Source organism: Kryptolebias marmoratus, linkage group LG12 (genome assembly GCF_001649575.2).
Source record: "Kryptolebias marmoratus isolate JLee-2015 linkage group LG12, ASM164957v2, whole genome shotgun sequence".
Classification (NCBI taxonomy): Eukaryota; Metazoa; Chordata; class Actinopteri; order Cyprinodontiformes; family Rivulidae; genus Kryptolebias; species Kryptolebias marmoratus.
The window spans coordinates 12,680,743-12,695,437 of NC_051441.1; the positions used below are offsets into that span (position 1 = coordinate 12,680,743).

A 14,695-nucleotide genomic window follows, 5' to 3' on the forward strand; every position below is an offset into this window, starting at 1 on the left:
CCCCACTCATGCAATATCTGCAGATTACAGACTGTCCGAATTGCCCCACGAACACGGCCTGCATTCGTTTCGCTGATGACGTTCAAGCTTTCCATGATAAAAGACAGCCAGTATGATCAAAACCTAGGTGCTGTTTATGTTCTTTAAATGAGAGCGGGAACATGTCGGATAACAGAATGTACGACTGCAGCTTGTTGTGAGAATGAAGGTGAATGGAGAGGCCAAACTCCAGCTGGACGGAGCAACAACACCAAGTTGTGGTTCCACGAATCCTTCCGATCAGGATCTAACTGACGCTCTACAGAGAAATATGAAGCAGTGACTGAGAGGCTGGATTCAGGGACAGAACGCTGACTGCAGTTAAACTCTTGGTTTCCTGGGTTGTTTTTGGTACTTTTTTTGCAGTCTATCTACTTCTGCAGACTTTTACTACTTTCAGCTACCGTTTTGTTACTTTTAACTTCAGGTAGCCTTTTGATACTTTTAGCTTCGAGCCATATTTCCTATTTTTAGCTTTTAGTTACCGTTCTGTTACATTTAGCTACCTTTTTGCTCCTTTTGGCTAGTTTCTTTTTACTTTTTAACATTTAGCAAACCTCTTGCTACCTTTAGCTTTTAGCTATAATTTTGCTGCTTTTAGCTAGTGTTCTGCCTCATTTAAGTTTCAGCTACACTACTACTTTTAGCCTTTAGCTAGCACTTTGCTGTTTTATCCTGTGTTTTGCTGTTTTTAGCTGTAACAACTAAGTTTGGACTTCTTTAGCACATTTCAGCATTCAATCAGCTCTCAGCATTCATGCTGAATTCCTGCAGAAAAAGCACATTTTTAAGTTATCTTGTTCTTTAAGCATATAAAAGCTTACAGTGCATATTAAAGTGAGCATTAAGACACACGATCAGCCAAAGAACTTTTCATTTAAAGGCATAACAAAGCTGAGAAAGGGAGTTAAAGGAGGAAATATTTGTGTAAAACCTTCCTGTGTTATCGAGGGTTAAAGCTGACGCAGACTTTTCTTTTAATTCAATCTTTTAATACATTTGTTCTTGTTTTATTTTTCTTTCATAAACTGCGGCATAGGTGCACATGTGGTGTGTCCAAATAAATAATCATGATGAAGTGTTTCCTCCCCTGAACTCTGCTCTTCAGCTCATGGATATAAACAGAAAAAAAAAAAAAAACTGAAGCATAAATATTATTCTGTCTTTTATTACAGAACGATTGTAGGGACCAAGTCCAATTAACAGGAAACGTTTCGGTCATTTCCCAGTTAATTTGCAACACTGTTCATTAATGGGGATTTTCAAGGACAGAACTATTCCCATGCAACAACGATGGATATAAAGTCATAAAATAAGAATAAAAGCTCTGAAACAGAATTATCTTTTGTTATATTAAATAATGGTTCTAAAAAACTAAAATTACAAGGACTTCTTTATCACTAATAAACTTGCATGAGAATTGTGTATTTAATTATTTATTAGGTTTATGTTCATCCTTTAAAGTGATGAGGTTAGAAAATGGGACATAAGAACCTCTGAAGACGGGGACTTTTAGTCGTAAAAAAGAATGGGGCAGTTCTTAAACTACTGGTTTAGAGTGAAGATAGATGCTTCTAATGAGTGCAAATAAATTCAGTAATAAATGTACATAAGCAGATATTTATGTTCTGGCTGCAGAACTGCTCTGCTCTCAGCTCATGTTTGCTCCAGGGCTCCCTCTGGTGGCTGACAAATTAAACAGTTCCAGGCTCATTTAAAGTGATAAATACCAGGGCAAATAGCTTCAATAAGACAGTCAGTAAAAAAAATGATTAAAAAAAGAGGGGGAAAAATCCAGTCGTTTAACATGCTTTATCAAAGAACAATTTAGAGGTCTCCAGAACAATAACAAGACAGTTTTAACAGTGCCTAGGGTTATTTCCACACATATACAGCAGCTACTGTATATAAAAATATCAGACTCTGGATGCATAGGTTCATTTAAACTGTATTATGTTGTTTTCTGGAACGATACGCAACCCCACAAACAAAAAATCTTCTCAACAGAATCACGTTTTATAAAAAAAAAATGACTGCAAACATGAAGCTTCCATTCAACCCGGGCACAAAAACAAATTGCAAACCTTTTTTTTTTTTTTTCCTCCGTAATATTTAACTTTCTCAATGTGTGGCACATTTCACTCAACACTTACTTTAACCAGGAGCATAAAAAAAAACTAAACAAAAACAAAACACACTCTTGGTTGTCTTTGCTTTGCTCAAACACATCCCTCTCCCCTCTATTTTTTTTATCATCACTTTTTTTTGCACAATTGCAAAATTATTGTTCACACAAACACATCAGGCCTATCTGGTTAAAAAATACACACAATTTAAAAAAAACTAAACAAAACATAGAAATGTGTCAGAGCCTCAGGTAGACCTAGGAGCTGATTGCAGGACACGGGCGGCGTCCATTTACAGCACAGCTTTAAATAACCAAGCTTCAGAAACGCACGTTAACAAAAAGCAGCGGCTCCATCTAACACCACAGACCCTTCTCACCAGATAAATGATTTATTTGTTAGTGTTTATGATCATAATGTCAGTACAGAATCTGTGAGAGTTGTATCAACGTCTCTATTAGAAAACATAAACAAAGGCAAAAAAACAACAACAAAAAAACGTAGAAATAATTCAAACAAACTACTCGTTAGACTGGCACTGAAGCTATCATATGTTGAATCCTGATATTTCGTTGCCCTCGTCTGCCTTCAATGACCCGACATAAAGTGCAAAACAAACAGAAACTTAATATAAATGTTGGAAGAGCACAAAAACACTGATTCATGAAACCAAAGTCGACTTGTAATTCCAACCCCCCTTTTTTTTTTTTTGCACCCTCCCACTTCCTTCAAGAACGAAACAAACAGAGCTACATTCTTTTCCAAAGCAGTGACCGGGTTTGGTCTGACACTGGCGTCTTTGCTGGCTGGATTCAATTTTTGGTCTTGATTCTGACGAGAACTGGAACTCTTTAGCAGAAGCTGAAATGCTGGAAGTTGAGCAGGACGTCTGCAGCGGACGCCGAAACGTTAACGCTCTCACTTCTTACCAACAGAGTAAGAACGGAGGGCTTCAGAAAGGCCCCGATGACCAAAACGTCGATATAAACAATTATAAAGTGAACTTTTGTTTTGGAGCTGGAGTGTGCTACACCTAGAACTGTTTTTAGAATCAACAAAACTCCAAAATTAAACATGAATACGTCACATCTGACGGCAGACTCATCATTATAAACACATGATGCCAAACAGGACCGATGCATTATAGAATATGAGGGGGAAAAAAAACAACTTTTAACCTTTAACTATATAAATGAGGCTTTTGTTTTGCATTAAAAAAAATAAAAGAACATGGACATAACTACAGTAGTTATTTCTTTACCACAGTGTACAAATGAATGACTTTAAGCAGGGAAATCAGTTTCACTCCATCCGTGAAGGGATCTAGATTAAAGCATGTTTGGCCAATAAAAGCACTTTTAAACCCAAAGTTTCCTAAATCTTAACTTGCCTTAGCAATCAGGCTCATAACAGATACTATAGTTTGTGCCACAAGCATGTAGAAAAGTGTGGGGACGCGTGAGAACATCTTAAATCACCCTGTAGGTGATTCTGTTCAGAAACCAAGCTGCTGTGTTGGTCCGCTGTGCTCCAATGATCTGATTCGTAAAAACGACGTCGATCCTTCCTGACACCTTCTGTACGTCGTCTTCTCTTTTTCCCCTCACAGTTCGCAGCCAGATTAAAAGTGTGTCCTTGTAAGGCGCTTGCAGAGTTCCAATAAAGTCCAGCCCGTTAGGAAGACAAGCCAGCGTCCCCCCTCTGTTGACCCACTCGAGCCTTGGCACAAACCGCAGCGGGAAAGAGTGCTGAGGAGAGGAGGAAAGGGGCTCAAATACTTTGCACATAATCGAGGATACCATGCATCAGCGAGCGTTTGGAGCCGGTTTGGGTACACTAAAGCAGCAGGAGGGCCAGAGGAGGATAGGAGAAGGACATTAGCTACAGTTTAAAAAAAAAGCTAATCCCAGCTGGGTTATTGGTTAAAACACCGAAGCTGACCAGAGCTGCGACAGGGAACCTGGGCGGGCAGCTATTCCAAGTCGCTCGAGGGTAGCTACAGAAGCCCATCGGAACCGGGGAGACCTCGACGTTTGTGCTCGCTCTAGTAAGTGAGACGAGAGGCCCTCATGTTGTAGCAAGGTCTATCTGTCAGGCCCCCTGCCCCAGAAAACAGAGACAGGCCTTCTGCTTTCTCCAGCACGACCTCCAGCTCCTGAAAGTCCTGCAGCCGAGCCACGTCCTTGTCCTGGAACGAAAAGAGAAATCACCTTGAGCCTCAGTTTCATTTGAACGATCATACATAAACTATACAATGTCCTGAAGACACAATACAGCACGAACGGTCTTCGCTGTACCTTTCTTAACAAGGTGTTCGGCAGCTTGCGGATCTTCTCCACGTGCTCGGCGCTGATGTCCAACTCGCGGCAGCAGACTCTCAGCAGGGACCGGTAGGTGAGCTCCTGACGGTCCAGCTCCACTTCAATAAAGTCGTTCTCCCGAGCGTTTGGGTTCTGGATACGAACCTTCAGCACCAACTCTAAAGAGAGAGGTGCGAAAGCGATACCTCACTGTTAAAAACACTGATTGGACGACGGCGGGACAAATCCCAGGGAGGAAGTCACTGAGTGGACCCATTGAATCCTTATAAAGAAACCCTGCCTGTTGTTCAGTGCTTGAGAAACATTGTGAGACTAGATGAACTCCAAAAAATGTTTGGAACGGCTAATGAAAAGGTGACTACACACACAAAGACCTTGTTCGGGTTTAACAAGTCAGTGAACTATGTGAGTGTCGTCATGCTGTTCTCTTTTTGATCACTGAAGTAAAATAAACACGACAAATCAAAGCTGATAATACAGAGTCAGAAGACTCCTAACTTTAAAAGCATCAAACAGGTTCTACTTATCTAATGAGTCAATGACAATATGCTAGTAATGAGTTGTAAGAGGTGAACAATTCCCAGTAAACTCACCTTGAACATTGACAGGGAAGGTGCTGGTGAAGAAGAAGGGCTGAAAGGCCGGCATGGGCCCGTTTCCCTGGCTGTAGCTCAGCTGCTGTGAAATAGACGGCTGCCTGCTCATGGTCGGGTTTGTGCTGCCCACTGGGGCCTGAACCTGGCCGCCACCATTGCTAGCCAAGCCGGGACACGTTGGCGCCAAAGGAGGTGAACTCACGGCGCCGTTGTGCGCCACCACGTGGGAGTAGTCGGCGTGGTTGACCAGATGAGGCTCAACTGACAGGTCCATAGGCACTGTGCGGTTGGCAATAGCATGATTGTGGGATGAGGCCACACCGTTTTGCTCAGAAATGGGGATGAACTCGTTAGCTGGGGCTTGACTGTGGCTGACAGCAGGGTTCGGAGGGGGAGTGGGGCCATTAGAGACCACAGTCTGGGATTTCTGGAGCTCATCTATCGAGGAAAGGGAGGTTGAATCACTCTGGGTGTCTTCAGCGTATTCTCTAGAGCCGTTTTGTGCATGATTCTGGATGAGCTCTGACTTGTTGTCCATCTTGGAATACAAAAGGGGTGGGTTGGACAGGTAATTTGGGATGATTGGCAACTCGGGCTCCTTGACTTCAGGCACTTCCTCCACTTCAACTGTGGGAATGAAGAGCAGAAAGGATTATTTCAATGAGAACGACAGTCTCAAAACAAATAAATGATTTCACACAGACATCAACAGAGAAGTACAAAATGAATATATGAGAGAAGTGATGAAAAGAAGAGGGAGAAATAAAAGTAGTTCACCTCCTAAGAGTCGCTTGATCTCTGGTTTGGACGTTAACTGCGAGGCCAACTCGTCTTTAGCTGTGAGGATTTCTTTATCGGCCCCACAGCTAAGTAAATAGGACACTATGTGCTTATGGTTCCTCTTGCAAGCCCAGTGCAGGCATGTCCTGCAGGAAGTATTTAGGAAAACACACGGATTAATCAACAAAGACATACTGCAGCAAATGATTTTATTTTTTGTACAGATATCATTTGAGGAAGACATGTCAGCAAACACATAAGCACAAAGTTGGAGTCTGTGCTTGCGTGGCCACTAGCACACAGAGTAAAGTACACATTTTGATAAATTAAACAAAACACTTCCGGCTTGGATAGGTAAGATAAAAAAAAGGACATGGCTGGCTGATTAACAAGCTCTGTTGCGCCTAATAGGATAACGCTGAGCTTTTTAATCCCGTTGGTTCGTGGCTGCTAAAAAATACACCGAATTTGAGACCAAAACAGACACTAGTTGGACGAAATGAAGACTGTAACAATTCACTGACAACACTTACCATCCATTGATTTCGTTCTGTGAATTTACATTTACTCCGCTCTCCACTAGCGACCGCACTTCGTCGATATCTCCGATAGCAGACGCTTCTCTCAGCCGCTCCTGTAATTCCTTATCCAAAGTCGTGGACATTTTGGCAAAGACAACTAGCGATGCGAGGGCATATGATAGGCAAACACCTTGCGAAGTAGTGAAGTTGGCAACAACGGAGGAATTTCCAAACTGTTTGGCCCGGCTAACCTCACCTACTAGTGGCTAGCTTGGCACTAGCTTGAGGCATCGAATAGCTTCAGCTAATGTAACTTCGCTTTGGTGGTGTTTTGGTGCTTAAGTCGCAAGTTTTGCCCTCGACATTTATTTCTGCCCTCTCAGCTCCACTGACATTACCCAGTTTACTCATTCAATCAAACAGAAGTGGCGGAGCTCCGTCAGTGTGCTGTCAAAAACACCACCGCCTGGTCGGGGGGGAAACGTTTAGAGGTGACAACACGATGCACGAACGTCGTTAGTTCCTATCTTAGTTTCCCCCGTATTTTTAGAAAATTAATTAAACATAACACATTTGACACTATCTAGTCACAAGGGCTTATATTTATATACGTAACTCTGACCTATAAAAAAATAGGTTTAGCATTAAATCCCACGTGTTGCTTTCTGTAGCAACGCTCTAAGGAGGCTTACACTGGAGCTGTGTAAAAATGTTTATAAGTTTGTTTTTCTTAAAGTTAGTATTACTGTTTTTATTAGCTGTATCCGCAATAATAAATTCGCCCACCGATGAACAATAATAACTTAATTAATTTGTTATATTTGTTAATGTTCTTGTGTGCTGCAATTTCTAAATGTGACCACAAGAGGGCAGCAAATACAAGGCAGTCATACACAAATTGCAGAAGTAACAAATATTATTATTATTATTATTATTATTATTATTATTATTATTATTATTATTATTATTATTATTATTATTATCCATTCAAGAAAAAGCTATGTATTCACTTATAAACTTTGTGAATTTTGAAAACTGTTAAGAATTTAGCGAGGACGAAGAACACCCTGAAATATATCGAACGGTATCCCTCCGCCCATGGGCAGTTGTACTTCCGGTTCAGCTCATTGTGGTCCGTCCGCCTGTGGCTGAACGGTGAGCGGGCGTTGGTGCCACAGCGGCTGCCATTTTGGTTAGAAGTATTCGGCGCAGCATCTGGCGTGAAGCGACTCTTATGGTTATATAGTAGTTCTCCGAGTTAGTATACACCCTTTCATCAGAAAAATGCTTTCTGCCGCCCAGTTGCTCGATGAGTTAATGGGCAGGGACAGAAACTTGGCCCCTGACGAGAAGCGGTCCAACGTTCGATGGGACGACGAGAGCGTAAGTTAGCACGAGGGCTAACGTTAGCTGTCTGGGTGGTGGGATAAGCTGATACGATCAAAGCGATGTGTGTCCCGTCTAAAGTCACCCTTCATCCGAATGCGGTAGCCAGCTGAGCTAATCCATCTGCCCCCACGTCAGGTTTAATTGATGGAGAATGAAAGCTTAAAGTGGGTGTTCAGGGTACGACACGCGCGTTAGCGGAACTAACATCCGTTTGCTAATGGTTAGCTAGCTCAACAAAGCTCTTACAAACTACTAGCAAATATGTGATCAGCCCTCTTTGGACTCTGTGTATTTATACGTCTCCTTATGATCAGCTGTTCCGAGTGAATCTAGTCTGATTTAAGTTTTGTTTTAATCCCCATCAGAAGCATTTATTACCGGAAATCTCCTGATGCTAGCCAAACACTAGCAATCAGATTTCCAGTTATTATATTTATATACTCAGTGACTAGGTATTATGACATTTGCAACACATAATTTACCATTGAACAGCTTTGCAATGAGCTTGATGAAATCTGAACTGTTGAATTCCTGATTCTTAGTATTATTTGACATTCATAACTTAGTTGAACTCCAGAGACTTCACTCTGAACTAGTTTAAAAGTCAAGCACTCCTCAGACACAGACCTTGGAAGTAGTAATGTTTCTCCAAAGCGATGATATTCATCACATATCTTCTTCTTTTCTCTGATTATAGTAGGACATCCCTTCTAAAGCTGTCATAAGATCACTATAACTCCAGATTAAAACAAATTGTTGTTGTTTTTTTTTTCCTTTTTAAGGTCTGTCGATATTATCTGTGTGGCTTCTGTCCAGCTGAGCTGTTTACAAACACACGTTCTGATTTGGGTAAGTTGAAGACTTAATTTGCAATCTGCAGATAACTGATTTATTATCGGGTTTCCTTCAGGATGACAAAATGATCCCATTGTTTTTTTCAGGTCCTTGTGAAAAAATCCACGATGAAAATTTGAGGAAAACGTAAGTTCAGTTTGAGAATACAGAGTTACTTTCACTGGCTTGATGTTTTCTTTCCATCTAACAACACCTCACCTTTGTCACAGGTACGAGAAGAGCTCTCGGTTCATGAAGGAGGGCTATGAGAGAGACTTCCTGCGGTATTTGCAGTCCCTCCTGGCTGAAGTGGAGCGTCGGATTCGCAGAGGACACGCTCGGCTTGCACTTTCCCAGGCTCAACAAAACCCGGGGGTTTGTGATTTCATTGTGGATGTTAGCGCAGCGCAAAAGATGTGCATGTAGAAAATTTAATTTCAAAAGAAATAAAACGTGGCTTCTGTATCAAATATGTGTTTGTTTTTAATAATTTTTCAGGGTCCTGCTCCAACAGGAAAAAATGAAGAGAAAGCCAAGGTTCTAACGGAGAAGATTGAAGACCTGGTTGTCCAGGTTTGCAGCTAATTTAACATAAGTTCCTGCTTTCATAAGACATAAAAAGGGTAAAGGGTTAGTAAATATTTGTCTAATGCATTTTATTACAACCAGCACTACCACCAGAAGACATTTTAGATCTATTAAGTGGTGTTAAATAACATTAAAAAGGGCAGTTTGTATATATATTACCAGTTCCCAATAAAAGTTACTAAGGAAAATATACAAAAAGCGAAGAAATTAATGGGTTCAGTTTAAATATATTCACATTCAATTTGAAACATTTCAACTGCACTAATTTAATAATGCTGATTAGATTTAATTGGTTGCCTAAGCACGCCTACAAATTGCAGACTTATATTTTGAAACGCACCTAAGATTTCTGCTTGTGTCGTTATTAAACCGTAACACACTGCGCTCGCCTTTTTTTGCTCAGATTGAGGAACTGGGGTCAGAGGGCCGTGTGGAGGAGGCTCAGGGAATGATGAAGCTAGTGGAGCAGCTAAAAGAAGAGAGGGAGATGCTCAGCTCCACGCCCTCGGTGAGTAGGCCAACACGAATCGACCTACAGACGCTCAGGCTAGCAGGCGCTGCTTCCGTAATACTGTGTTTACAAACACACACCTATCCTGTTCTACACTGAAACACTTCAACATGATCAAAGAAGAATAATGCATGTGCATAATATTAATAATACATAATGCATGTTATTGTTTTTGTTGATATGGAACTAATGTGGTATGTTTTATTTAGACCATTGAAAGCTTTGCAGCGCAGGAGAAACAGATGGAGGTGTGTGAGGTTTGTGGGGCCTTCCTCATTGTGGGCGACGCACAGTCCAGAGTGGACGACCACTTAATGGGCAAACAGCACATGGGCTACGCCAAGATTAAATCTACTGTAGAGGAGCTAAAGGTGAGAAGATCACGAGGTAAACATTTATTTATGAAATGTCTTAATTGTTTATAGATGACAAACAAAAAACAGGTGTGCATGATTATTTTAGATGACCGTATTTCACCTGGACTGTGTTTGACATGAAGTCATATTTGTTTGTTTGTTTTCAGGAAAAACTGCGGCGTCGCTCCGAGGACCCGCAGGGCGAAAACCCAGCCCTCAAACGAGACAGGGAAGAGCGCGAGAGGGAGGAAAGGGAGAAGAAGCGCAAAGAGGAGGAGGAGAAGGAGAAGGAACGCGAGAAGGAGAAGGAGCGCGAGAGGGAGAAGGAGCGGGAGCGCGAGAGGGAGCGAGACAGGGAGCGCGAGCGAGATCGCGAGAGGGACCGGAGGGCGCGGCGGAGCCACTCCAACAGCCGCCACTCCAGCCGAACGTCGGACAAGAAGCGGAGCAGGTCCCGCGATCGCCGGAGGTCCAGGAGCAGAGACAGGGACCGAGAACGGAAGCGCAGCAGGTCTGTCCTTAACAACTAAAATATTTATTATTATATTATACTAGAATAACCCTTTAATCCATATTGTTTAAGAAAAGACATGAACTATTACCTGTTTTTCATGTTACCATAATAACTTGTTCTCCTTCTGTACTCAGGAGCCGGGACAGAGAGAGGAGGCGCAGCAGCCGAGAGCGCTCCGACAGAAAACGCCGCTCCCGCAGCCGTGACAGGAGGAGGTCACGCAGCGCCGAGCGCAAGTCTCACCGCCACCGCAGTCGTAGCCGCAGCAAAGACAGAGACAGAGAACGAGACAGGGACAGAGACAAGGGAAAGGAGAAAGACAAAGAGCGGCCATCAAAAGACAAAGGTAGGAATTTGTTTCCTCTTGTTCTTTTAGATATGCATCTAGATTTCAACCCATTTGTTCCATTTTTTTCCCCCCAGCAGTTTTGTGTTTCTGAAATAATAATCTAATGGAAATATACGTTTGCGTCGCCAGACCGAAAGGCAACAGAGGAGAAGAGCAGTTCTAAGAAAGACAAGCACACTGAAAGTGATGCGGCTGCCATCAAGGCTTCATCAGAGCCGGAACCGATGCAGACTGAGGCAGCTGCCTCCCCTCCTCTGCTTAACGGCCAGCAAGAGCTCCTCCAATCTGAAGGTGACACTCAGTCCAATTAAAACTGATCTGATAGGACCTCAGATCAGGCTCAGGTAAGTGCGTCCTCCTCTTCACTCCCCTTGGCTCTCAACCCACCCTCTCACCGTCCCCTCCTTCGAAGCTCTCCTTCCTCCCTTTCCCCTCCGTCCCTCCTCCTTCCCTCCCTCCCGCCCCTCCTTTCCACCCTGTTTATGTTCAGTTCAATGACTATGATTTTTGTCTTCTGTACTATATGCAAATATCTTTATCCTGTTTTTGATTAGTGCATCGTAAGTATGCACTGAAGATGAAGGACTAGGCCCGATGAATGAGAAGAAGGTAGCAAACATTCACACAAAGCCAAGAGGGAAAGGCCAGTGTAGCCCTGAGCAAACATGCCCGGAGGTACCCCTCGTTTTGTATCGGTTTTTGACCCTTACGGATGTGTATTTCACTTTGTGGACACAATGGCAGAAGAGAAAGCAAAGTATTAGATCCAAGCAAAAAAAAAGAAAGAAATTAGCTGTGTTTACCTGTTTTTGATTAATTAATTGATTTATTTTCTTGTTTTGAAACAGGAAAATGTAACTATTTGACGTATTCCTTCCAGGAAGGAAGTTCAGTCACTGTGTTTATATGTTTATTTACTACATCTAACTTCTCCAACTCATGTGTTAAAGTACAGAAACACATTTAGTCTTCGGTTTAAAGTGTATTTGAAAAGCAAGCACTTTATTATTATTTTTTTTTTTTTTTGCCATAGTCATAACTTGGATTTATTCTCCAGCTTAATGTGCCTGATAATGCCATGCACTGTGTGTTTTGGGGGGTGGTGGAGGGGGTGTTATCGCACCAGGGGCCGAAGGACACTAACTAACTGGAGGGTAGGGTTTATGGAATGAATTGCAGCTGACTTCTATACCTCACACAGCGTTGGTGTTGTGAGCGAGACCACATGAGCAAAAGGGCAAATTAAAAATCTCGGATACTCTCTGACTGTCAAACTGTGCAGGTACTCACCCCAGGTACTCCTTTCTCTACCCACATCCATTTCTGAATGCTGTTGCCTGTCAGAAAAGAAAATTAAATACGACTTATGTACTTTATTAGCTCATGTATCTGAAAGCTTGTGTGTATATTTTTTTTAATTGTCGTCTTTGCTTTCTGCATTTTGTAATTTGTCCGGAGGAGGAGAGTTATTCGAATTATCAGAGACAACCTGTTTGATATACCTTTTGCCATCCGCTATAATTCTCACCGACCTGCATACGGTAGCATTGTTCGATTGTTTAAGTCACATTTCTCTAGTCGGGTGTTTCTGTGGATTTAAGGGTTTGCTTTCACATGGCAAAGGGAATATCAGAGTTTTGTCACAAATTTGAACGTCAGATCTTCTGCAGTTTAGCCTAATTTCTAATAAATATTCAGTGAAATTATTCAAAAAATATAAGGCTAGTTTGTCATCGAGTTAACAGTTTGTTGGATTATTATTGGCAGTTCCTCCTTAGGAGTTAAACTTTCCTCCGTGGTTAAATTGAGGGACGTGTTTGGCTGTTTAAACATGAGTCGTGTGGCAGCAGTTGTCGTGGGACCCTTGCTAACGTTGCATATTGTGGCCGTTTTGCTCAACAGGGGACGCTGGGATATCTTGTGGAGGAAGAAGCCGAAGAGCACGCCCGTCTTTCCCCTGAACCTGACACGTCGCTGCTTAAAAACAAGGTGAACCACAAATGTGTTGTGGCTTATTTAAGAAATGAACCTAAAGTATCTGTAAATGAGGCGGGGCGGTGGGGGAGGGGCAGTACATTTTCTGTTGTTGTTTATTTACCTGTCAGTTTTATTGGCTGGATGAGGATAGTTGTGGTTCATCTCATTTTCATCAGATGTATTGGTCTAGATGGCAGCCAGATATCACACTTAGAAAGCAGTTTCTTTTTTTTCTTTTTTTATGAGTTTGTCTTATTTTGAAAAATCTTTACACGTCCTCTGTGTTCCTTGGCGTTTAGTAAAAATGAAACAAATAAATAAATCAGTACTTGTGATTTGTACTCCTTTTTGTCAGGTTGTATTTCTCTTCCTGACCTCCTTTTTAAAGTCGGTTAAAAGCGTATGTACAATGTAAGACCCGCGACAGGAAGCGTCTCTTTTCTCCTCCACTTAGAGCCCACTTTGAATGCGCTTGTTCCATATCTGTAAAATATTGATTTATTTTGATCAAAAGCTTTTTTTGAACACCTAGGATTTGTTTAAGTTTGCCTTGCTTTTAATGTCCATGTTATGTTGAATAAAAATGTACAATTTCATCCAAGTTTTTCTGGTCTTTTTGTGGCTTACGGGGAAACAAAAGAAGCCTTTACTCCTGGTGAAAATAGGACTTTTTTTTCTGTTTTGGTTTTCCATTTCATGTTAGACAAAAGGGAATGTTTTTTTTTCCTGCTTTGAGGAACAGCTTATGTTGTATTGGCACATTTATAAAAGAATTAAAGAACAGAGCTTCAATGTGAGTACTTAGTCAGAGCAGCGGTATAAGCTCAGAAAGCCTAAAGCTTGGTGGGTGTTTTTCCTTGTATTACAAGCACAGTAACGATGTACACGACCAATAAGTACTTTAAACTCGTTTTGTTCCTCAAACCATCACTAAGCCATTTGTGTAGGACGGTACATTACCTTCTAAAAGACCAGCGTCACTCATTTTTTAGTTTTCATGAAGGAGCCACAAACACGTGGCACAACCCAGAAGAGCCAGTCCCTCCGGCCGAGACAGAACTGTCCGTTCACATCGTAAGGATTGAAGACGCTCTGGAGGACGTTCGCATTTTGGCCAGAAAAGACAGATGATCTGAGAAAGGCGTGAAGGAAACCAAAATGTGTTGAAAGGGAAAATAAACATACAGAATAGGTGGCCTCAGGTATCATTGATCCAACACCTACAGTGCATTTTAAAATAAACGTCCATAACACTTACTGCTTCGCTGCCGAGGAGCGCCGGCTCTGAAGCGGACGGTCCTGCAAAATCATCATACAGGTGAAGTTTATTATCTACATACTGGAATACTGGAGACTAAATCATGAAATGTGTCTTTAACAAGATACACACTTAGTAAGCAATGATGTGAGATCCATCCCTCAATTTGTTTTTATTTTACCAGTTTGTTGAGGCTGAAAGTGAAGGAAGTGATGTTAAAATAAAGGATTTTAGAGCAAAGTGCAACACTGCCATTTGGCTGTTTTCAGGTCACTATTTGCCTTAAGATTTATCCATCCTGCAACTTTCTGCTGACCTGCTGCAGGTTTCTCGTTACTCACCAGCAGGGGTCGCCGTGTGCCCGCCTTTCCAACCAAGGGCCTCAGTCATCTGCAGAGATGTGTGAGGCAGTGGCGTCACAGCAGTGCAGAAATAGCACTTGTGTGTCGGTGCATGTTCACGCTGGAGCTGGAAGGGATCTCGAGAATAACAACTCCTTTTAAACAGTGTCACACTCACGCAACACAGGCATCCTG

At 42.0% G+C, this 14,695-nt stretch overlaps 3 protein-coding genes across 4 annotated transcripts in view; 2 read left to right on the forward strand and 1 right to left on the reverse strand.

The window, feature by feature from the left end:
* Positions 1-14,695, forward strand: part of mapk8ip3 (mitogen-activated protein kinase 8 interacting protein 3) — a gene marked incomplete in the record, with an annotated part of 1,049,817 nt that overhangs the window by 111,512 nt on the left and 923,610 nt on the right.
* Positions 1,837-6,881, reverse strand: ankrd40 (ankyrin repeat domain 40). Its single transcript, XM_017421750.3, has 5 exons — positions 6,396-6,881; positions 5,860-6,008; positions 5,080-5,709; positions 4,463-4,644; positions 1,837-4,353 (listed from the first exon to the last, which is right to left on the reverse strand). Exons 1-5 carry the CDS (start codon positions 6,524-6,526, stop codon positions 4,210-4,212), a joined length of 1,236 nt encoding a protein of 411 aa, XP_017277239.1. The 5' UTR covers positions 6,527-6,881; the 3' UTR covers positions 1,837-4,209.
* Positions 7,517-13,497, forward strand: luc7l3 (LUC7-like 3 pre-mRNA splicing factor). Of its 2 annotated transcripts, XM_017421978.3 has the most exons (11): positions 7,517-7,766; positions 8,555-8,621; positions 8,714-8,753; positions 8,837-8,981; positions 9,105-9,179; positions 9,598-9,702; positions 9,915-10,076; positions 10,229-10,572; positions 10,710-10,921; positions 11,054-11,268; positions 12,827-13,497. In XM_017421978.3, the coding sequence occupies exons 1-10, from the start codon at positions 7,668-7,670 to the stop codon at positions 11,233-11,235; spliced, it is 1,431 nt and encodes a 476-aa protein (XP_017277467.1). In that variant the 5' UTR covers positions 7,517-7,667; the 3' UTR covers positions 11,236-11,268; positions 12,827-13,497. The 2 variants fall into 2 exon arrangements, with proteins under 2 accessions (XP_017277467.1, XP_017277466.1); XM_017421977.3 differs by having other exon boundaries at positions 11,054-13,497.